General features: G+C 47.3%; 1 protein-coding gene across 5 annotated transcripts in view; it reads right to left on the bottom strand.

Annotated features, from left to right (window-relative positions):
• The window catches only part of PALS1 (protein associated with LIN7 1, MAGUK p55 family member), a 908,688-nt gene that overhangs the window by 655,115 nt on the left and 236,859 nt on the right, over window positions 1-16,714 (bottom strand). For all 5 annotated transcript variants that reach the window (XM_069638717.1, XM_069638715.1, XM_069638719.1 and 2 more), the window contains one exon: window positions 4,457-4,967. In XM_069638717.1, the coding sequence (XP_069494818.1) occupies window positions 4,457-4,823 (367 nt within the window). In that variant the 5' untranslated portion in view covers window positions 4,824-4,967. The remainder of the gene's footprint in view (window positions 1-4,456; window positions 4,968-16,714) is intronic.

Raw genomic sequence — 16,714 nt, 5'->3', positions numbered from 1 at the left:
GACCATCCGGAACTTCTGCGCCTTGATGAATTTGTTCAGTCGTCATAGGTCCAGGATGGGACGCCATCCTCCAGTCTTCTTCTTCACGAGGAAGTATCTTGAGTAAACTCCGGAGCCCCGAGCCTCTTTGGGACGAGCTCGATGGCGCCTTTCTTGAGCATCGCCTTTACCTCCAAGAGAAGTTGAGGGATGTGATGGCCACGGGGGGGACGCGCGGGCACTTCTTTAGAAACTGGAGCGCGTGACCCTGGGCCAGGGCGTCCAGCACCCAACGGTCGGTGGAGATGGACTCCCAAACGCTGATGAAGTTCGCCAGCCGGCCTCCCACCGGGGTGCTTCGGTGGGGGCCCGACCCCACGGCCGGTTCAGTCCTGCTTCGACGAGGCTTTGCCGCCTTGCCCTCCTTGGCGACAACGGCGGGGTCCGCCCGACTTGCCTCGTCCCCTGTAGGCTTCTTGCGACGACGAACGGGCCGCTTGACGATAGGTGGAAAATCCACCGCCGGAACCTTTGGAGGCACCCTGCTTGCCTCCGCCGCTCCAAAAGGGCGGCCGTCGTTGCTGGAGAACAACAAGAGCCCGGGCCGTCTCTGTGTCCGTCTTGATGGCTTGTAGGGAATCGTCCACTGGTTTCCCCAAACAGGTTGTTCCCGTCGAACGGCATGTCCAAGACTCTGGTCTGCACGTCCTGACGGAAGTCAGTTGCCTTGAGCCATCCACGCCGTCTAAGGCACACGCTGTTGCCCAACTGGCGAAATCCAGTGTCAGCGATGTCCGTCGCTATCGTAATGGCGTGGTCCGACACCACTTCTCCTTCCTGCAAGATCTCTAGGGCCTCCGCCCTCTTGTCGTCTGGTAAGAAGTCCAGCAGGAGGGCGATTTTGTACCACAACTCCCTGTCGTAGCGGGCTACGATAGCCAAGGCGTTGGCAGCCTTAATCGTCGTCGCTGCCGATGAGATGACTCTGCGTCCCATCGTGTCCAATTTCTTTCCCTCGCCGTCTGGCGGGGAGGTTGACGTAGAGGCCGAGGCCCCCCCGCTTTCTTCCTGGCCGCCGCGGAGACGACCGAGTCCGGGGTCGGCTGTGCCCGAAGGCACAAGGGGGCCGCGTCCGGGACCCGGTACTTCTTCTCGTACCGGTCCCTTCTCGCAGGCGTTGTGGATGGGTTCTTGAGGAGGGCGAGACCCTCATCCCAGATATCGTCCAGTAGAGGTACAGCGAGGACCATCTTCCTCTTGGTCTCGCGCCGTTGATAAAGGCAACAATCCTTCTCTTCCGGGCAGAGCTGGAAAAGCTCGGATGCCCTGGCGATCATGGCATGAAACGATCCAATCTCGTTGGGCGGGGAAGCCCGGGGAGGAGGTGACGACGGGAGATCCTCGTCGTAAACCTCGTCGTCTGTGCCCGTCGCAGCCGTGTCAGTCCCCGTATCATCCCCACGGGTCGTGGACAGGGAGGAGGGCTGAGCAGGGTGCGATGGTTGAAAGGAGGTGGAGGATGAATCCTTCTTCTCTTAGGAGGAGGGCTTCCAGAAGGGCCTGGCTCAGGGTCCCCCGTCGGGAGAGGTTCCTCCGTTGGTGGTAACGGCAATCTCGTCCTTATCTCCGAGCATAAGGACTGTATAGCCAACAAAATGGCCGCCGAGTTGTCCTGTGGCACTGGTTGAGGGGAGTCCGACGGGCGGTCAGGAGCCCCGTCGGCACCCTCGACGTTCTCGTTGTCTCCTACGTCGCGGTCCCTCCCGACGGGCTGGTCTTCCACGCCAACGCCGTGGCTTAAGACTTCGATTAGCTCCACCTCAGAGGTTGAGGCCGAATCCACGACGACCTCCTGCCCCCCCTTTTTCTTCTCCGTCGGAGGTTTCACGGGGGTCCTGTCGATGGGCATGAAAGAGGACTCCCTCCGCGGTGGCAGGGAGACTCTGGGCCCCGAGGTCGCCACCACTGGTGTAGCCTCCACAGGCTGAGCCAGGGCCGCCGCGACTGTCTCGATGGAGGCCCTGGCCGGGTGGATTAAGGCTTTCACCACCTTAGGTGCGCTCACCGCCTTCTCCTTGGGGGGAGGGTCGCCGCATCGCTCCCCCTCCGATGGGGCCTTCGAGCTCGACCGCGGTCTCTCCAGTAGCTTCGCCGGGTGCTCGGCCTTCCTCTTACCCGAGCCAGAGCATTGGCTCGTGGTTGATGGCGCTGGGGAGGATGCGCCCTGCCTGGCGCCCGTTGAGCCCGACTGTTCGGTGCTCCCGGTGCCAGCGGACTCATGGTGCTTGGCCTTCTGTTCGACCCCCGTCGCAGGGGCGCCCTCAAAGGTCTTAAAAGACCGCTCGGACTTCTTCTCGTCTGACGGGCTCTTCCCTTCCAGCCAGTTGGCGAGACGCAGATGGCGGTCCTTCATGGTCGGCTCCGACATATTGCCGCAAAACGCACAGTCCTTCTCCACGTGCGTCTTGTCCTCATGCAGGCAGTAGAGGCAAAGGGAGTGTTCGTCCTCCTTAAAGACATTCTGAAGCTGGCATCCAGGGCAGACCCTGAACAGCTTTCCAGGCGTCGAGCTTTCCTTCTCCTGGGCCATGATCGAGGTGGGCCTGAGAAACTTCTGGAGTCCTCCAGAAGCGTGGCTCGACAAAATCTTCACCCTTGAGGGGCGTTGAAGAATCCGACACGGGTCCCCGTTGATTGGATAAAGAAACGGTGGAGCTTGAGGCTCTTTTGACCGAAAAAGAGAAAATGTTCCTAAGAAAAAGCATGAAAAAAGCACTAAAGCTCGAGAGCAATAGCACGAGGATCCCAACACTTGAACGTGCGGTAAAAATCTGAAGATGGCTGCCAGAGGCGGGGCTTAGGGAGATGGCAGTCATTGGCTGTGGTCAGTATGAAGCAGAGATCAGTGATTGGTTACTACTACTAAAGACAGATCAGAAACGAAACTGATACTGATTTTTCTTTACCAAGGATTCCCAGCCTGACGACGGGGAATATTCATGAGCATGTGAATCCATGCCAGACCCCATGCTGGAGAAATAAAACAACAACAAAAAGGACATTTAGAAGTACACGCGTTTAAGAAACAGGCCACACAGTGAGGCACCATTCAATTTGTACTAGATGTCAGTACTTAGTATTCAGTGGGAAATGTTAACAGATGGTAAGATACATCTAGAATAGAGGAGGGGCTGTGGGCGAGACTCCCAAGAGTGGGCCCCTGGCACACACATGGCCAGTGTCAAAGTACATGCCCATTTGGATTCAACCGGGGTTTGACAGTTTGCTCAAATGTATTAATATATAATTTATTTTGCAGAAGCCACGAACTAGAGGAAATTTCAAGAGGGGGCCTAGTATGTCAGGCAAGGCAGTGAGGGCACATATGGCCATGTCTATGGTGTACGTTCTAGTCTGATAGAATTCCATATTCAAGAATCAGAATATACCTTTTATTTTGAATTGGACCTTTTAACCACAGACTATTAACAAGTCAAAGGAATGTTCATGTTAAGAGCACAGACATGCATACAACAGGTTAGAGATTGCAAATTCCAATGTCATCTTCAGTGGAGGGAGAACAGGGGAAGAAATACGCTATGCTCCAGAGCCAACAACATTCTTGTTAATCTGTATCACTGTGCACTCAGCCCAGCAAGCTTTGCAGGGTAACTTGTGGTAGAGGAAAAGGTGGAACAAGGGGGCTCAAACGTCTCTACCAAAGAGTGCAAAACAGCTGCCAGCAGCATATGTTTTCAGGATATTCAAAAACATTACCCAAGAGATCAGTTCTTAACAAATACTTTGAGTGTTGATTATTTGCATAGTTATTTGTAGCTGTATCATCGAAAATGATGTTTAGGGCAGTAGGGCAATTATTGCCTTGGTGCAAAACAAATATATTTTCAATGCATTTTCGCTCCAGGTAAAAGTGTGTTCCCCTTTGTTAATATAGAACGTTACCACAACAACATAATAAACATTGGCCAGATGCAAAAATGCATTGAAAGAACACAGAGCAATGTTTGACCTAGTGCAGATGTCTGCAACTGGAGAGTCTCAAAGGTTTTGGACTAGGCCTCCCATGATCCCTTACCATTGACTATGCGGCTAAGGCTGAATGCAGTTGCAGTACAAAACATCTGGAGAGCCAAAGGAGACTCCCGCCCTAGTGCAAATACCATGTAAAATGACACTTGCACCAGGGCAGTTTCTCCAATACGGACCCAGATACTCCAAGTGCTTCAAGAGGCGCACACCTTTGGGAGTTCGTGTCAGAATGCATGTTATTAGTAGCCCAAAGAAGCGAAGTTCTAACTTTGGGTGCCCAGTAGTTCCACATGTAAATCTTACATTCTGTGGCGGTTTGGCACACACCGTGCTGGAATCTAAGGCTTCAAACTATCGAATGATTTCATAATTATCCAGGGCAGACCTGTATAAGAAACGTACAAAGGAACTTGGTCTTTTCACTTACCTAGTACTTTGACAGCACGATTCGGACTCTCCAAAACGACAGTTTCATCCGTGTCAAATATAGGATTATCGATGCCAGTTTTTGGAGTAACTTGTGCCAACTTCTTGAGCCGCAAGGAAGCATTCACATCCAGTTCTTGTTTCTTCCCTTCCTCCTCTCTCCTGCGCCGCATGTCCTCTTGCTGCTGACGAATGCGCTCAAGTTGAGCACTTTGCCGGAGTGGCATAGTCCTAGATCCCAGATCCCCAGGGCAATCCACCGCCATTTCTCTATGTTTTTGAGGTTCTTCCGGAGACATAAAATCCAGCGGTCTGAGTTCACTGTCCGAGTCTTCCCTTACATGGCCATTCATGAAGGAGGTGGTCATGGCTAGAACCAACAGCCGTTGCCTAATGCTGCACTCATTCAAATGCTGGAAGGGCTCCAAATAACCAGTTTTACTCTAGTAAATGGCATTATGGCCAGGATGAGTTGCTCCACAGATACTTTAAAAACCATGCACCAAGAAAACCTGAAAAAGAAGAAGTGGAAGAGTTATGACCTGTCCGGTGACAGAATATGCAATGCAACAAAATTTGAGAATATTTAACATACCAGGAAATAGCTCAGAAACAGATTTAACCAAGATTTAGCAAAGACAACTAAATGTTTTAGAAAAAAAATTACACTTGTTTAGATTACATTTTTCTTGACCCTCCCACCCCCTGATCCGAGGAAAGAACATTGGCAGTCCAAGAAGATTGGCAATCAAAAGCCCCAACAAAAGGATATTTATAATGAAACTTCAAATCTTCATAATGGCCAAGACACAGGTTGTGCAAATTCTTAAAAATCGACCCAGTGCTGAAGGTCTGGTTCCTTAGTTTACATACTCGACCTAAGATAAATGTGCCCGCCCAATGGTGCATGTCACCATAAGTACACTTCATATTAGGGACAATGCTGCCAGCCAGGCACAGTGACGGATTTCCCATTTACTGCAAACAAAGGTCATTTCAAGTGTCAAGTTAAAGTTGTTTGAAACGTCCCCATACTCACCAGAAAGGTAGAGTATCATGCGAATAGTGCTCTCTCACTCGCATAGCCGAAGAGATTTAATGAAGGTTGAGTAGATTTGGAGAGCGCTATGACAGATGTACTTCCATAATGCCATTTGTATAGTGCCTTAATCAGGGTATCCCAGATGGGTGTCTGCACTAAGAGTAAAATGTCAAGTGACTGGCCAGAGTTATACAAATAAATAAAAACGACAAAACTGGTTAACAGGGACGCACAGGCTACTAATTGTTAATGTTTTATGTTCTACTTCAGGGGTCTACAACTTTTGTCTCTGTTTTGAACTATCATTAGCCTTTTGCGCCTTGAAACACTTGTTTATAGGCGCGTTATAAATGCCATATCATATCAAACAGCCCTAACCAGCATAGTCAAGGATGAGGGGTCTTGGGAGTCATAGTCCAAAACATCTGTAAAGCCACATGTTGCTGACTGCTTTATCTACTTGGTTTCCAGCTGTAAAAAACGTTCCCAACCTTATGTTCAACATTTTTGTAAGGATTTTACTTTCCATGGTTGACCTCCATTTTGGTAAACTGCTGTTTTAATGAGGAAGAAAAAACGCAGGAGAAAAGGAAGTTCATTCTGTAGTTCACTCTGTTGAGCCGTCAAAGGGGCAATGTGAAAAGTTGCGTTGTGTTATAAATAACAAACAACTTTACTTACCTACGAATACCACACTACCAATCAAAATAGCACCAGAAGGTGTAAAACTACAACTACCAGTAATGACAGTACTGACAAAATGAGCACTACTACCATTAGAAGCAGTACAGGTTTTACCATAGCATCACTGCTACCTGCAGGAGTGGCACACTTACTGCGACACATGTAGCAAGGCCCAAATTATTGGCAGATGGGTGCTCTATATAAGAAATATTACCTTGCCCCTACCCATACTACTAGAAGCAGAAGGTTTACTACCAGTATTATTCCAAGTACTACTAGTAGACCTACCACCAGTAGTGGTAGTACTACAAGTATTAATTCATATAACAGTATTCAAAACGTCTGTTTGACATATGACCCAAAATGGGCTGTAGAATGAGTAGAATTGGCTGAAGATACAGAGCTGGTTACACCACACCCTGCACACTCTATTAGAACGTCTCCTCCTTATCTTTTAGAACCCTTGTTGATACACTGTTGAGGCATTAGTCCCCAGCTTGAGAAGGAGTAGAGCTCCCAGCGCCACTCCGCTGTTCTGAATTGCCGTCTTCCTGGGCCAAACATTGCAGGAGCAGCGAAACCACAAATTATGCCAGAAGCATTAGCACAGTTGTTAGAATCTGTAAGTCCCCCACTGGAACACTGTACTGTTAGGTTTATTTTCATGGAGAAAGCCTCCAATATCTCATCCAGCTTCTCATTTAGACCATAGGAAATCAGACCTTGATACAAGGCAAGTCTAGCCCTTGTTAGAAGAGCCACTGGTGTAGAAGCAGGTGTGATTAGACCAAAGAGGCGTGATTAGACCAAAGAGTCGTAATGGGATCTAAGTAAATCTGTTCACAATGCTAGGCTTGCCCTTCTTCAGCCCAGTCCGTGGGCTTAAAAGGCCAACAACAGAGGCGGTGTACATTTCTGTCGCAGCAGGATGTGAAAGCTCGCTCTGTGACAGTCCCCCTTATCTTTATCAGGTTCGAGTGGGAAGGTCCTTTTCTTGTGGATTCAACCGCTAACTCTCCCTCAACGAATTTCATATGATCCTCAATTGAACCCAGAAATTCCAGTGAAGTATCAGATCAACAAAATCAACTTAATTGCAGTGTACATGTGCCTCAGAATCGTGAGTTGAGGGTTGAATTAGAAGAGGGAAGTTTGGCTTGGAAAAAACTGCACTAATACAAGAAGCACTGTCTGCGAAAGTAGATTGGAATTTTCAGCATGGTCTGCGACAAGCCATTCCCGATTTCCATGCCCCCAACTGACTGTGCCTTGATATTGCAACTATGGAGTACCCAACAATGTAAGGGTTGTAAAGGACTAGTGAAGTGGCCGGTTTTTTATTAGGCTATGTTATGTAGGGCTCTTCTTATGATATGTTATGCAATGCTATGTTATGGTATGCTACAGTTGGCTCTCCCAGAAAGTTAGGCCTCAGGCCCTCCATGTAATCTCCCTCTGCCTTCCTGTGCCTGCTCTACATGCAGCACCACGGACAGGCTCAAACCCCTCCTAGGGCAGAGGACACGTCAGACCTTCCCTTCCACTTATTCCCTACGCGTATAGCATTAGCACCATATACGGGGGATAACAGGAGGGTTTCTGCAAATGCAGCTACACAAGGTCCCCGCAGGTCTGCGTCACAATGCCACCAGTCGTCGAAGTGGGCAGGAGTGGTGCGCTCCTCTAGTTGTTTTAATTAAGTTGGACTGTTCCTATACTTTTATTTTAAAAAGAAACCATTCAGGAATGGTTTTCTTTTAAAATAAAGTGTAGGAAGAGCTTGCAACTTGCACTATCAGTGAACGGCACTGAACGTTCCCATAAACAGCAGTTGCATTCAGGAATGGTTTTCTTTTAAAATAAAGTGTAGGAAGAGCTTGCAACTTGCACTATCAGTGAACGGCACTGAACGTTCCCATAAACAGCAGTTGCATGCGTTAGGGGGGTGCCCAATCGTGGCCACCACAGAATGGTGCTGAGGTCTCTGGCCAAACTGCAGGGGAGTTTTGCTGTGGGCTGCCCTTGAACCACTATCGCATGGCCAAATAAAACAAGGTCCTCATCGGAGGGCGCTGTATAATCATGACACACCTGTTGGCAGAAAAGCTGCCAAACTCTACAATGGGGTTCGAGGGGGCCACAGAGAATCTCTACTGTAGCATACGGCCGTGAACAAATTTCCCTCGGCTGTCAACCTTGCGATTATTTTTTTTTCTTTTCCCTCTGCCTTTTCCATCTCTGAACACTGCACTGCACTGCACTGCACTGCACTGTACTGTACTGGATTTTGACTAAACAATGATTTGCAATGTCATGGATTGGCGGTCTCCCTCAATGCATCTCCTGGTATGCTTTGCATGCGTCTGTTGCTAAGTAGGTAGTGCTGCAGCTCTGCATGTCGGTTGTGGTTGGTATAACTAGCGGCATATACGCTTTTTTTCTCCAGTGTAAAGATACATGCTCAACACGAGTACCCACAAGTGAATTAGTGCATAAGGCTTATCTTGAGCTTATGAAGTGCCGATTTAATAGATCAATAGGATGCAAAGTAAACTCTGAATAGAAAGAGGATGAATTTATTGACGACCGACATAGGACGTAGTATCTTTGCCATGCACAACATTTTGGAAGTAAAGGCCCACATTTTAGCTCTACGTAGCACCTAGAGGCACATTTCCAAAGTTCCTGTATTGTAGCAGAGCAGGTCCCAGCAGTCGCAGCCACTAACAGCCCCCCTTTTCAGAGCAGCTCTCTGCAGACACAGAGCCGCGCTGGCAGGCTGCCACAGCTCACACAGAAGCACATTTTTTCAAAATATTCTCGCCAAACATGAAACAATTATGAAGTGAAGCACTGAACTACAGCATTCCGTCAGTGAGTACTTCTATTGAAAAGGGCCTTTCTTTCAAACAGGGTCGATCGTGTACATGTAATTACTGTCTGGTTATCATGTTCCTGTGAAAACTGTTTTGCATCTACTGCTGCGAGGGTTGTTGCATTGCGTGGTTGCTGGTGAAGTTTGATATATGTTGCAGTTCGTTTTGCTGCTCACACTGAAGACCGTTTAGATACTCATTGCATTTTCTTGTGTGCTGTCATGGTCAATTTCTGGTTTTGGAGCTAGTGAGACATGATGCGGTCTCCGAGTGAAGTGAGTTCAGAGTCACTGCGCCCGTGGTGTATGTGTGCTGCCACAAACGGTTTGTGACTAGGTGTGGGGGTCCAGGTGTGTTGTCACATGGCCCTCAGGTTGTGATGCATTTGCCACTGGGGGGCTATTAAGGGTGCTTTCCCAGAAGAGGAATAGTGGAGACCAGTGCATAACTGGCTTCCTCAGACCATTCTGGGCCTTCTTTTTAAAAATGGATATTAATTTGAGCTTGAACTGGAATTTAAAAAGGACTATCCTTTGAAATATTGACACCCACGTATGTGATCGACCTCTACTGCTGAGATAGTCAGTTGCCATTTTGAGCTATATTCCCATTAGAGGATTAGTCGGGGCTAGACATTCCTTCAGTTTCAATGCTTGAACTCGCAGATTAAGAATCAGAGAGCAGAGAAGCGGTCAAATCAAATTCAACAAACACCATGCGCTGTATGGAGCTTACAATTATATATGCATGCAATGGCGAAGCAGAATTGTTAGTTTTATTATATCGCATGATTATTCTGCTTTCAAAATGGATGACATTTATTTCCACACACTAAACTTTATTTTAGCCACTATGCATGGACTATATCATATGGAGCAAGGCGGTGCATATAATTAATTCTCTGTTGCCATCTGTTTCTCTTGTGTTCAATCATATTAGTCTACCGAACGTGAAAGTTATTGAAAGGCGCTTTGCAAGAACGACTCCTATGGGATGTGGAATGGCCTAGACTATGGACTGGAGGATGAGGCTATGAACAATTACAGCCACATGTAGAAAGGAAAGCTAGCGATTTTGGTCATCACTTGGTAGGAGATTTCTAGAAGGACCAGGTTAGGGCATGTGTGTAAGAGCCATCTGTGTCAGAACTGGACAGCGGAAGGAAGCCTCCTCCCCAATACATAATTAAGTTTCATATCTGCAAGATTCTTGGACGGTTTCATTAGGGTCACGAAGGGCATGCCCTGTAAAGGTGAAGGTTCAGGTTGTTGGAGGTTAGTTCTGATACAGTGAAGACATTCTGTTGATCGTCTTGCAAGACAATAAAATCAGTCTCTGTTGCCATCTCAGAATGATTACTTTAGCATCAGCAATCGGGTGCAATTCAGAAAACAAAAAACAAAAAAAAGCAGTTGACAGCCACTACCAAAAGCTGAGCCTGATGGGGGAGATCTTTAGAAGGATGTGTGTGCATTTGAGTGTACAAGCAAAGGATGGTAGGGCAGATTAGTACCACCGAATAAGCAATTTGAACGCTGATTGCTAGCTCCTGCAGCTAAATTGATGAACTATGTGCAGTGGATAAACCAAAACATACGTTTATTGTATATCTTTGGTGTGGACTCACAAGGGGGCCGAGAGTCTAGATTGGTAATCCTTGCCGCTAGGAGGTTTAATGGTGTGCATTTAGCAAGAAAATCAACCAGGAACCTATGTGTAGTGGTATGTGCAGCAGAGTACATGCCACCCCTCCCCCATTCATTTGAGGGTGTATTTATTTCCTAAAATTCAATCGATCCTGGCCTGTACAAATTCCATTTGCCCGGAGGTTACTGAGCTTTCTGTGATGTTACAGAAAGCCAACACTGATTGCTACATTTGCATGAACTGACTGGAGTAGTACAGCCAATACATGAGCATCTTGGAAAAGTAATTCCTAAAGTCCCTTTGGCTTTACATTCGTGGTAGGCTTACAAGGTCTACTGCCCATGCGCAGTGTTCTAACAGAGCACCCTTCCTTTGGGGATCAGATACATTCAACCATGATCAGATTGCATAAGTGTCATGTAATGTTATTATACTATCTGGCATTGACCTGTAGCTCATTCGTATCAGCATCCTCATTTCCTCAACACCTTGGTGCCCTGCCATTCCAGGGTTTGCCCCACATTATCCATGCACTGACATGGCCAAGTACTACAAGATCCTACGAAATCCATGTCGACATCAGACTCGCCCCATCGCTTCTATAGTTCAGGAAAGAGCTCAAGACCTTCCTCTTGAAGGAACGACAGGAAAAAATGCTCCCTAAACACCTAGGTCCACACACCCCGCACTCCCCACCCTACCTGAGACTCTGATCTGCTTCCTACTGTACCCTCCCCAGGTTGCTTGTGGATCCCTTGCTGCCAAATGCCCACCGTGTCCCTCTCCCGTTAGCTCCCTGCTCCCTTTTTCTCTTCTTCCCTCACTGTGTTCCCCCCCCCTATAATTGTAAAGCGCTCTGTTGCTTCCCAAAGCAAGGTCAGCGCTCAATAAATACCCTAATATAATAAAAGCCTTGAGAACAACACTTGGAATTCATGCTGAATACATCCGTAGGTAACAAAGGAGCAAGCAACACTTTCTCAAAAAAGCTATTCAACTTCCCCTGTATTCGGCCTCTTCCCTGCTTCCAAGTGCACCAAAACAGATTCCTGATCATTTATTCTCAATTCGACGTCAGTGAAAACACAATGACGTAGTAAGCCCTTGGGTTGCATTCTTGATGGACGTGTGCATGGTTTTGATAAATGAGCTTTCAGAAACCAGGCGCGAGTAACCTGCATCAGCACTGCACTCTTGTAACAACAACCCAATGTATTCATTGTCTGCGACTACGTGTAACAGAAGGTGGAAGAAGGCGCCTTCCAGTCTGTAAATACACACCCAATGCCCTTGCCCAACAGCGAAAAAGATTCAGGCTATACAAAGTACATTGTATCCCAACTTGTGCTGAATTGGTCCACAGTTTTGTTCTCTTTTTTGATATTATGAAACACAAATGAATCATTCCTCCCCTTCCCCAGATTCCAAGCAGGAGGGCGCTCGCAGTTAAACCTGCTGGATGCACACATATTTTAACAGCTGCCCTAATGGAGAGAATTCTGGGGGTAACTCCTACAGCCCTTTTCCGCAGAGTTGCACATTCTGGTAAAATAAAAACAAAGCTGGTTCAAAATGTGAACTGTAAGCGTTACCCGATCATCCAAGCTCTGTCTGCTGAGATATTCTACTGAAACGCAAAACAAAACCAATATCACATTGGATTCTCCTCGATCCCTTGTCCACCCCCCTCCTTCTCCAGAAGCACAACCATCACACTAAATCACGTCGCGCTGCATCCAGGCCCACCTTAAGATGGCGTGGCCAATGAAATGCGGACCAGCACGGTTACTGCAAAAGCGTTCTTTCTGCTAGATGTTTTAGTCCTTCAACCAATTTCACATCCCAGCGCACAACTTCAGCTCTAGCCAAAACCCACAGTGCATGTGGATAATTCTGGAAATCTAATCCTCCAAATATGAAAACATATGAAATTAAAATTCCCACTCAACACCAATACAACAAACTCTATAAAAAAAAGAATCCATTACATTTGACGCAATTTTCAGAATCAACACATTCTATCCATTAATTAAAATCTAGCTAAATGAAGACGCTTTCAGCACAGGATTTCAAAGTGCTGGTGCGCACACTGACCTATAGTTTACATAGTAAAATAACCTAGAATATCAAATGTCAACCAATAGAACCTGTTACAATTTTTCAAACTATTATAATAAAAAGTGTCCCCGATTCTCAGCACATAATTGACAAGTTAAAAAAGACTGCTCTGTCAACATTAAAAGAAATAGCATCACTGTAATTTAAAACATTGCTGGTAATTATCGGCAGAAGTCAACGTCTTCTCATGTGCGTATTCCAGGTGCAAGACAGTAGAGATATTCAGGTAGCCCCAAACCCCACACACTATAGAATCCCAATCCCTAACTTTCCATCTTGCCGTGACCAACAACAAACAAACTTGGGACAGTCAACATTCTGTGGGCACATTTTTGAATTAGCTCTAGATATGGCTGTAATTTGCCCAGTATAGTAAGGAACTGTAACTATTGTTCTCCAGCATGGGTCTGGCATGGATTCACATGCTCATGAATATTCAGTGTCAGGCAATAATGTATATATATATATATATATATATATATTTGCCATACATAATGTTGCCAGAAAAAGAGTATTACAGTTTGTTTTTCGAAACTCGAAAAAGGGGCGTCGACTAGGGCGTACCAGTAATACGATCCCTAGTGTGATATCCACCATGTGTAGGACCTTCAGATTGTATTTCTTCTGACATGAGGTAGCATGAGTACAGAGTATCCAAGCAGTTAGATCGATGGATAGATAAGACTACAAGCATCAATGCGCCTTCTCTCAGAGGGGAGGAAGGGCGGGCGCATGTGAATCTAAGCAGATACAAGCATCAGAAATAAGATTATGGCGAGTAATGTATCCCTTCTGTGGTTTGTGGAATCTGCTTAGATCACATGCTGTGCATAGATTAGCGAGCAGTGTTAGAAGGAGGTTGGATGTGAGAAGGGTCATGAGTGAACAAATGTCTTAGAACCGCTTGTCCCACTTGAGTATCTGTCTTGGAATGAGTGTCAATGCAGTAGTGCTGAGTAAAAGTGTAGAGCTCCATGTAGCTGCTTTGCAAATGGTGTCAAGGGGTACATTTGCAATGAAAGCCAGAGTGGCCCCAGTACCTCTAGTGGAGTGGGCCCTTGGCGTAAAAGGCAGTGTCTTTTCTGAAAGGGAGTAGCACAGTTGGATACATTTAACTATCCATCTAGAGATGGCACCTTTAGAGACGTGATCCCCTTCTCTGCCTGTATCTACGGAGACGAACAGTTGATCTGTTTTTCTTAGTGGTCTGGTCTTGTCTACATAGTAGAGGACCGCTCTTCTCACATCTAAAGTGTGTAGTTTCACTTCAGCAGAGCTTTTGGGTTCTTGGAAAAAGGCTGGTAGCTCAATGGACTGGTTAACATGGAATTTGGAAATAAACTTGGGTGAGTTCGTAAAACCAGTTTATCCTTATGTATAGTAAAGAAAGGATCCTGCACTGACGGAGCCTGAATTTCACTGACCCTTCTTATGGATGTAATGGCTACTAAGAAGGCAGTCTTATAAATCAGGTGTTTGAGACTAGCTTTATGCATGGGTTCAAAAGGGGGGCCCATGAGTTTAGCAAGCACCACGTTAAGGTCCCACCCTGGTGGTGGGTTAGAAATTGGAGGGTGGAGTCTCTTCACCCCTTCCATAAAGGCTTTGACCACTGGCACCTTCCACCATGACACCTTTTTATGAGAGGTGGTGTAGGCTGACAGCGCCGCCAGGTGTACCTTGAGTGAATTAAATACCTACCCTGTGTCCAGTAGGTGGAGCATGTAGGGGACAATATTGGAAGGAGTGCAATCAACTGGGTTGATCTGTTTATTCTGGCACCAAATAACGAACCTTTTCCACTTATCAAAGTAACAGTACCTTGTGTTGGGTTTCCTTGATTCTTTTAGGATATCCATACATCTCTGTGGTAAATTGAGATGGCCAAACTATGACTTCAGGAGCCATGCTGTCAATTTCATCGAGTTGGGTTGAGGATACACTGTTTGTCCTCCGTGCTGGGAGAGTAGGTTGTACCACCATGGGGGTCTGATGGGTTCGCACAGCGCCCGTTTGCACAGGTGCGGGAACCACGGTTGTCTCACCCACATAGGAGCAACTAGGATGAGAGTCATAGATTCCCTGTGCATCTTGTTGACCACCTTCCTCATCACAGGGGTTGGTTGAAAAGCGTAGGCAAACATCCCTGACCAGTTCATCCATAGATGGTTCCCCTTGGAGCCTGGCTGGGGAAACCTGGATGCAAATCCTGGGCATGGTCTGTTTTCGCTTGTGGCGAATAGGTCTATAGTGGGGAAACCCCACTGTGAGAAGAGGTCTCCTACGGCTTCTTCGTGTAGACACCATTCGTGTTCTTCTGGGAGAGGATCTCTGCTCAAAGCATCCGCTATTGAATTGAGATCCCCTGGAACATGTTGGGACGACAGGTAAATGTTACGTCTAAGTGCCCATATCCAAATTTTCTGGGCAAGCCTGGACCGATTTGGCGAACGAGTGCCCCCCTGTTTATGTAAAACATTGCAGTCGTGCTGTCTGTTAGGATCTGCACTGACAGGTTCATTAGGTGGGGTTCGAACGCCCGAAGCACTCTGAAGACTGCCAGAAGTTCTAGCAGGTCGATGTGATTCCGAGCCACTGTGTGAGACCAGAGACCCTGAGCTGTGTGGTGAAGGAAGTGTGCTCCCCGCCCTGACAGGGACGTGTCTGTTGTGACTACGGCTTGTATTTCTGGATCGTAAAAGGGTTTCCCCTTTGAAAGATTCTCTCTTGTCCACCAGCAAAGACTCTGTACTAGTGTTGGCAAAACGACCACTAGATCGTCCCACTGACCACTTGCCTGAGACCACTGTTTCGCCAACCATTCCTGCATGGGACGCATGCGCAGGCGCGTGTGGGGAACCAGGTAAATGCATGATGCCATCATGCCTAGTAAACACATCGCTTTGCGCACTCTTATCTGGCGACCGGACTCATATTGAGGAATTTGCAGTAACAGATTCCGAATTCTTTCCTCTGATGGAAAGGCCAACCCCTCTTTGGTGTCTAGGACAGCTCCTAGGAACTGTGTGGAGGTGCTTGGCACCAGGCTTGATTTTGTTCTCGTTTATTGAGAAGCCCAATTGAAAGAGGAGGTTGATTGTTCTTTGAATGTTGGATCTGCAAATTACGGGGGTTTCCCCTGTGATAAGCCAGTCGTCCAGGTAAGGGTACACTGGGATTGCCTCCCTGAGTAGGTGTGCCGCCACCACCGCCAGTACCTTGGTGAAAACCCTTGGAGCCGGGGCTATACCGAAGGGCAGCACCTTGAACTGGTAGTGCTGACTGTCTACCTTGAAACGCAAGAACCTTTTGTACGCTGGGAACATGGAAATAGGCATCTTTCATGTCCAATGTTGCCATGTAATCTCCTCTTTTTAGTAGGGGCATTACCTCTTGGAGTGTAGTCATGCGAATTTTCTGAGGCATGACATACTTGTTTGCAGGGCGTAAGTCTAATACTGGGCGCATTGTTGGATTTTTTTTGGCACAAGGAAGTAAGTTGAATAAATACCCTTGTTTATCTGGTTGCCCGGGACGAGTTCTATCGCGTCCTTTGCAAGAAGAATGACCATCTCCTCGAGGAAGATTCTTTGGTGCTCCAAGGAGTGTATTTTCTGGCTTGGAGGATGGTCGCGGGGGCTTTCCAACAGTTCAATAAAGTATCCCGCGGACACTGTGGACAGCACCCATCTGTCTGAGGTGATCCCTTCCCATGCGTGGGTGAAAATGGAAATGCGCCCCCCTACTGGGGATGCATGGGAAGGGACCCGGAGCGCAATGTCACTGTTTGTTGGGAGGCGTAGTGCCTCTACCTGGGCTGCCTCTCCCTGTACCACGGCCCCTCTTTTGACCTCTGGCGAATCCCTGGGTAGCCCGTTGGTTGCCTCCCCAC

The sequence above is a fragment of the Ambystoma mexicanum genome, chromosome 14, assembly GCF_040938575.1.
Source record: "Ambystoma mexicanum isolate Mex_15411 chromosome 14, UKY_AmexF1_1, whole genome shotgun sequence".
NCBI lineage: Eukaryota > Metazoa > Chordata > Amphibia > Caudata > Ambystomatidae > Ambystoma > Ambystoma mexicanum.
The sequence above is the reverse complement of the archived record's forward strand: the minus strand, read 5'-3'. Positions and strand labels throughout refer to the sequence as shown.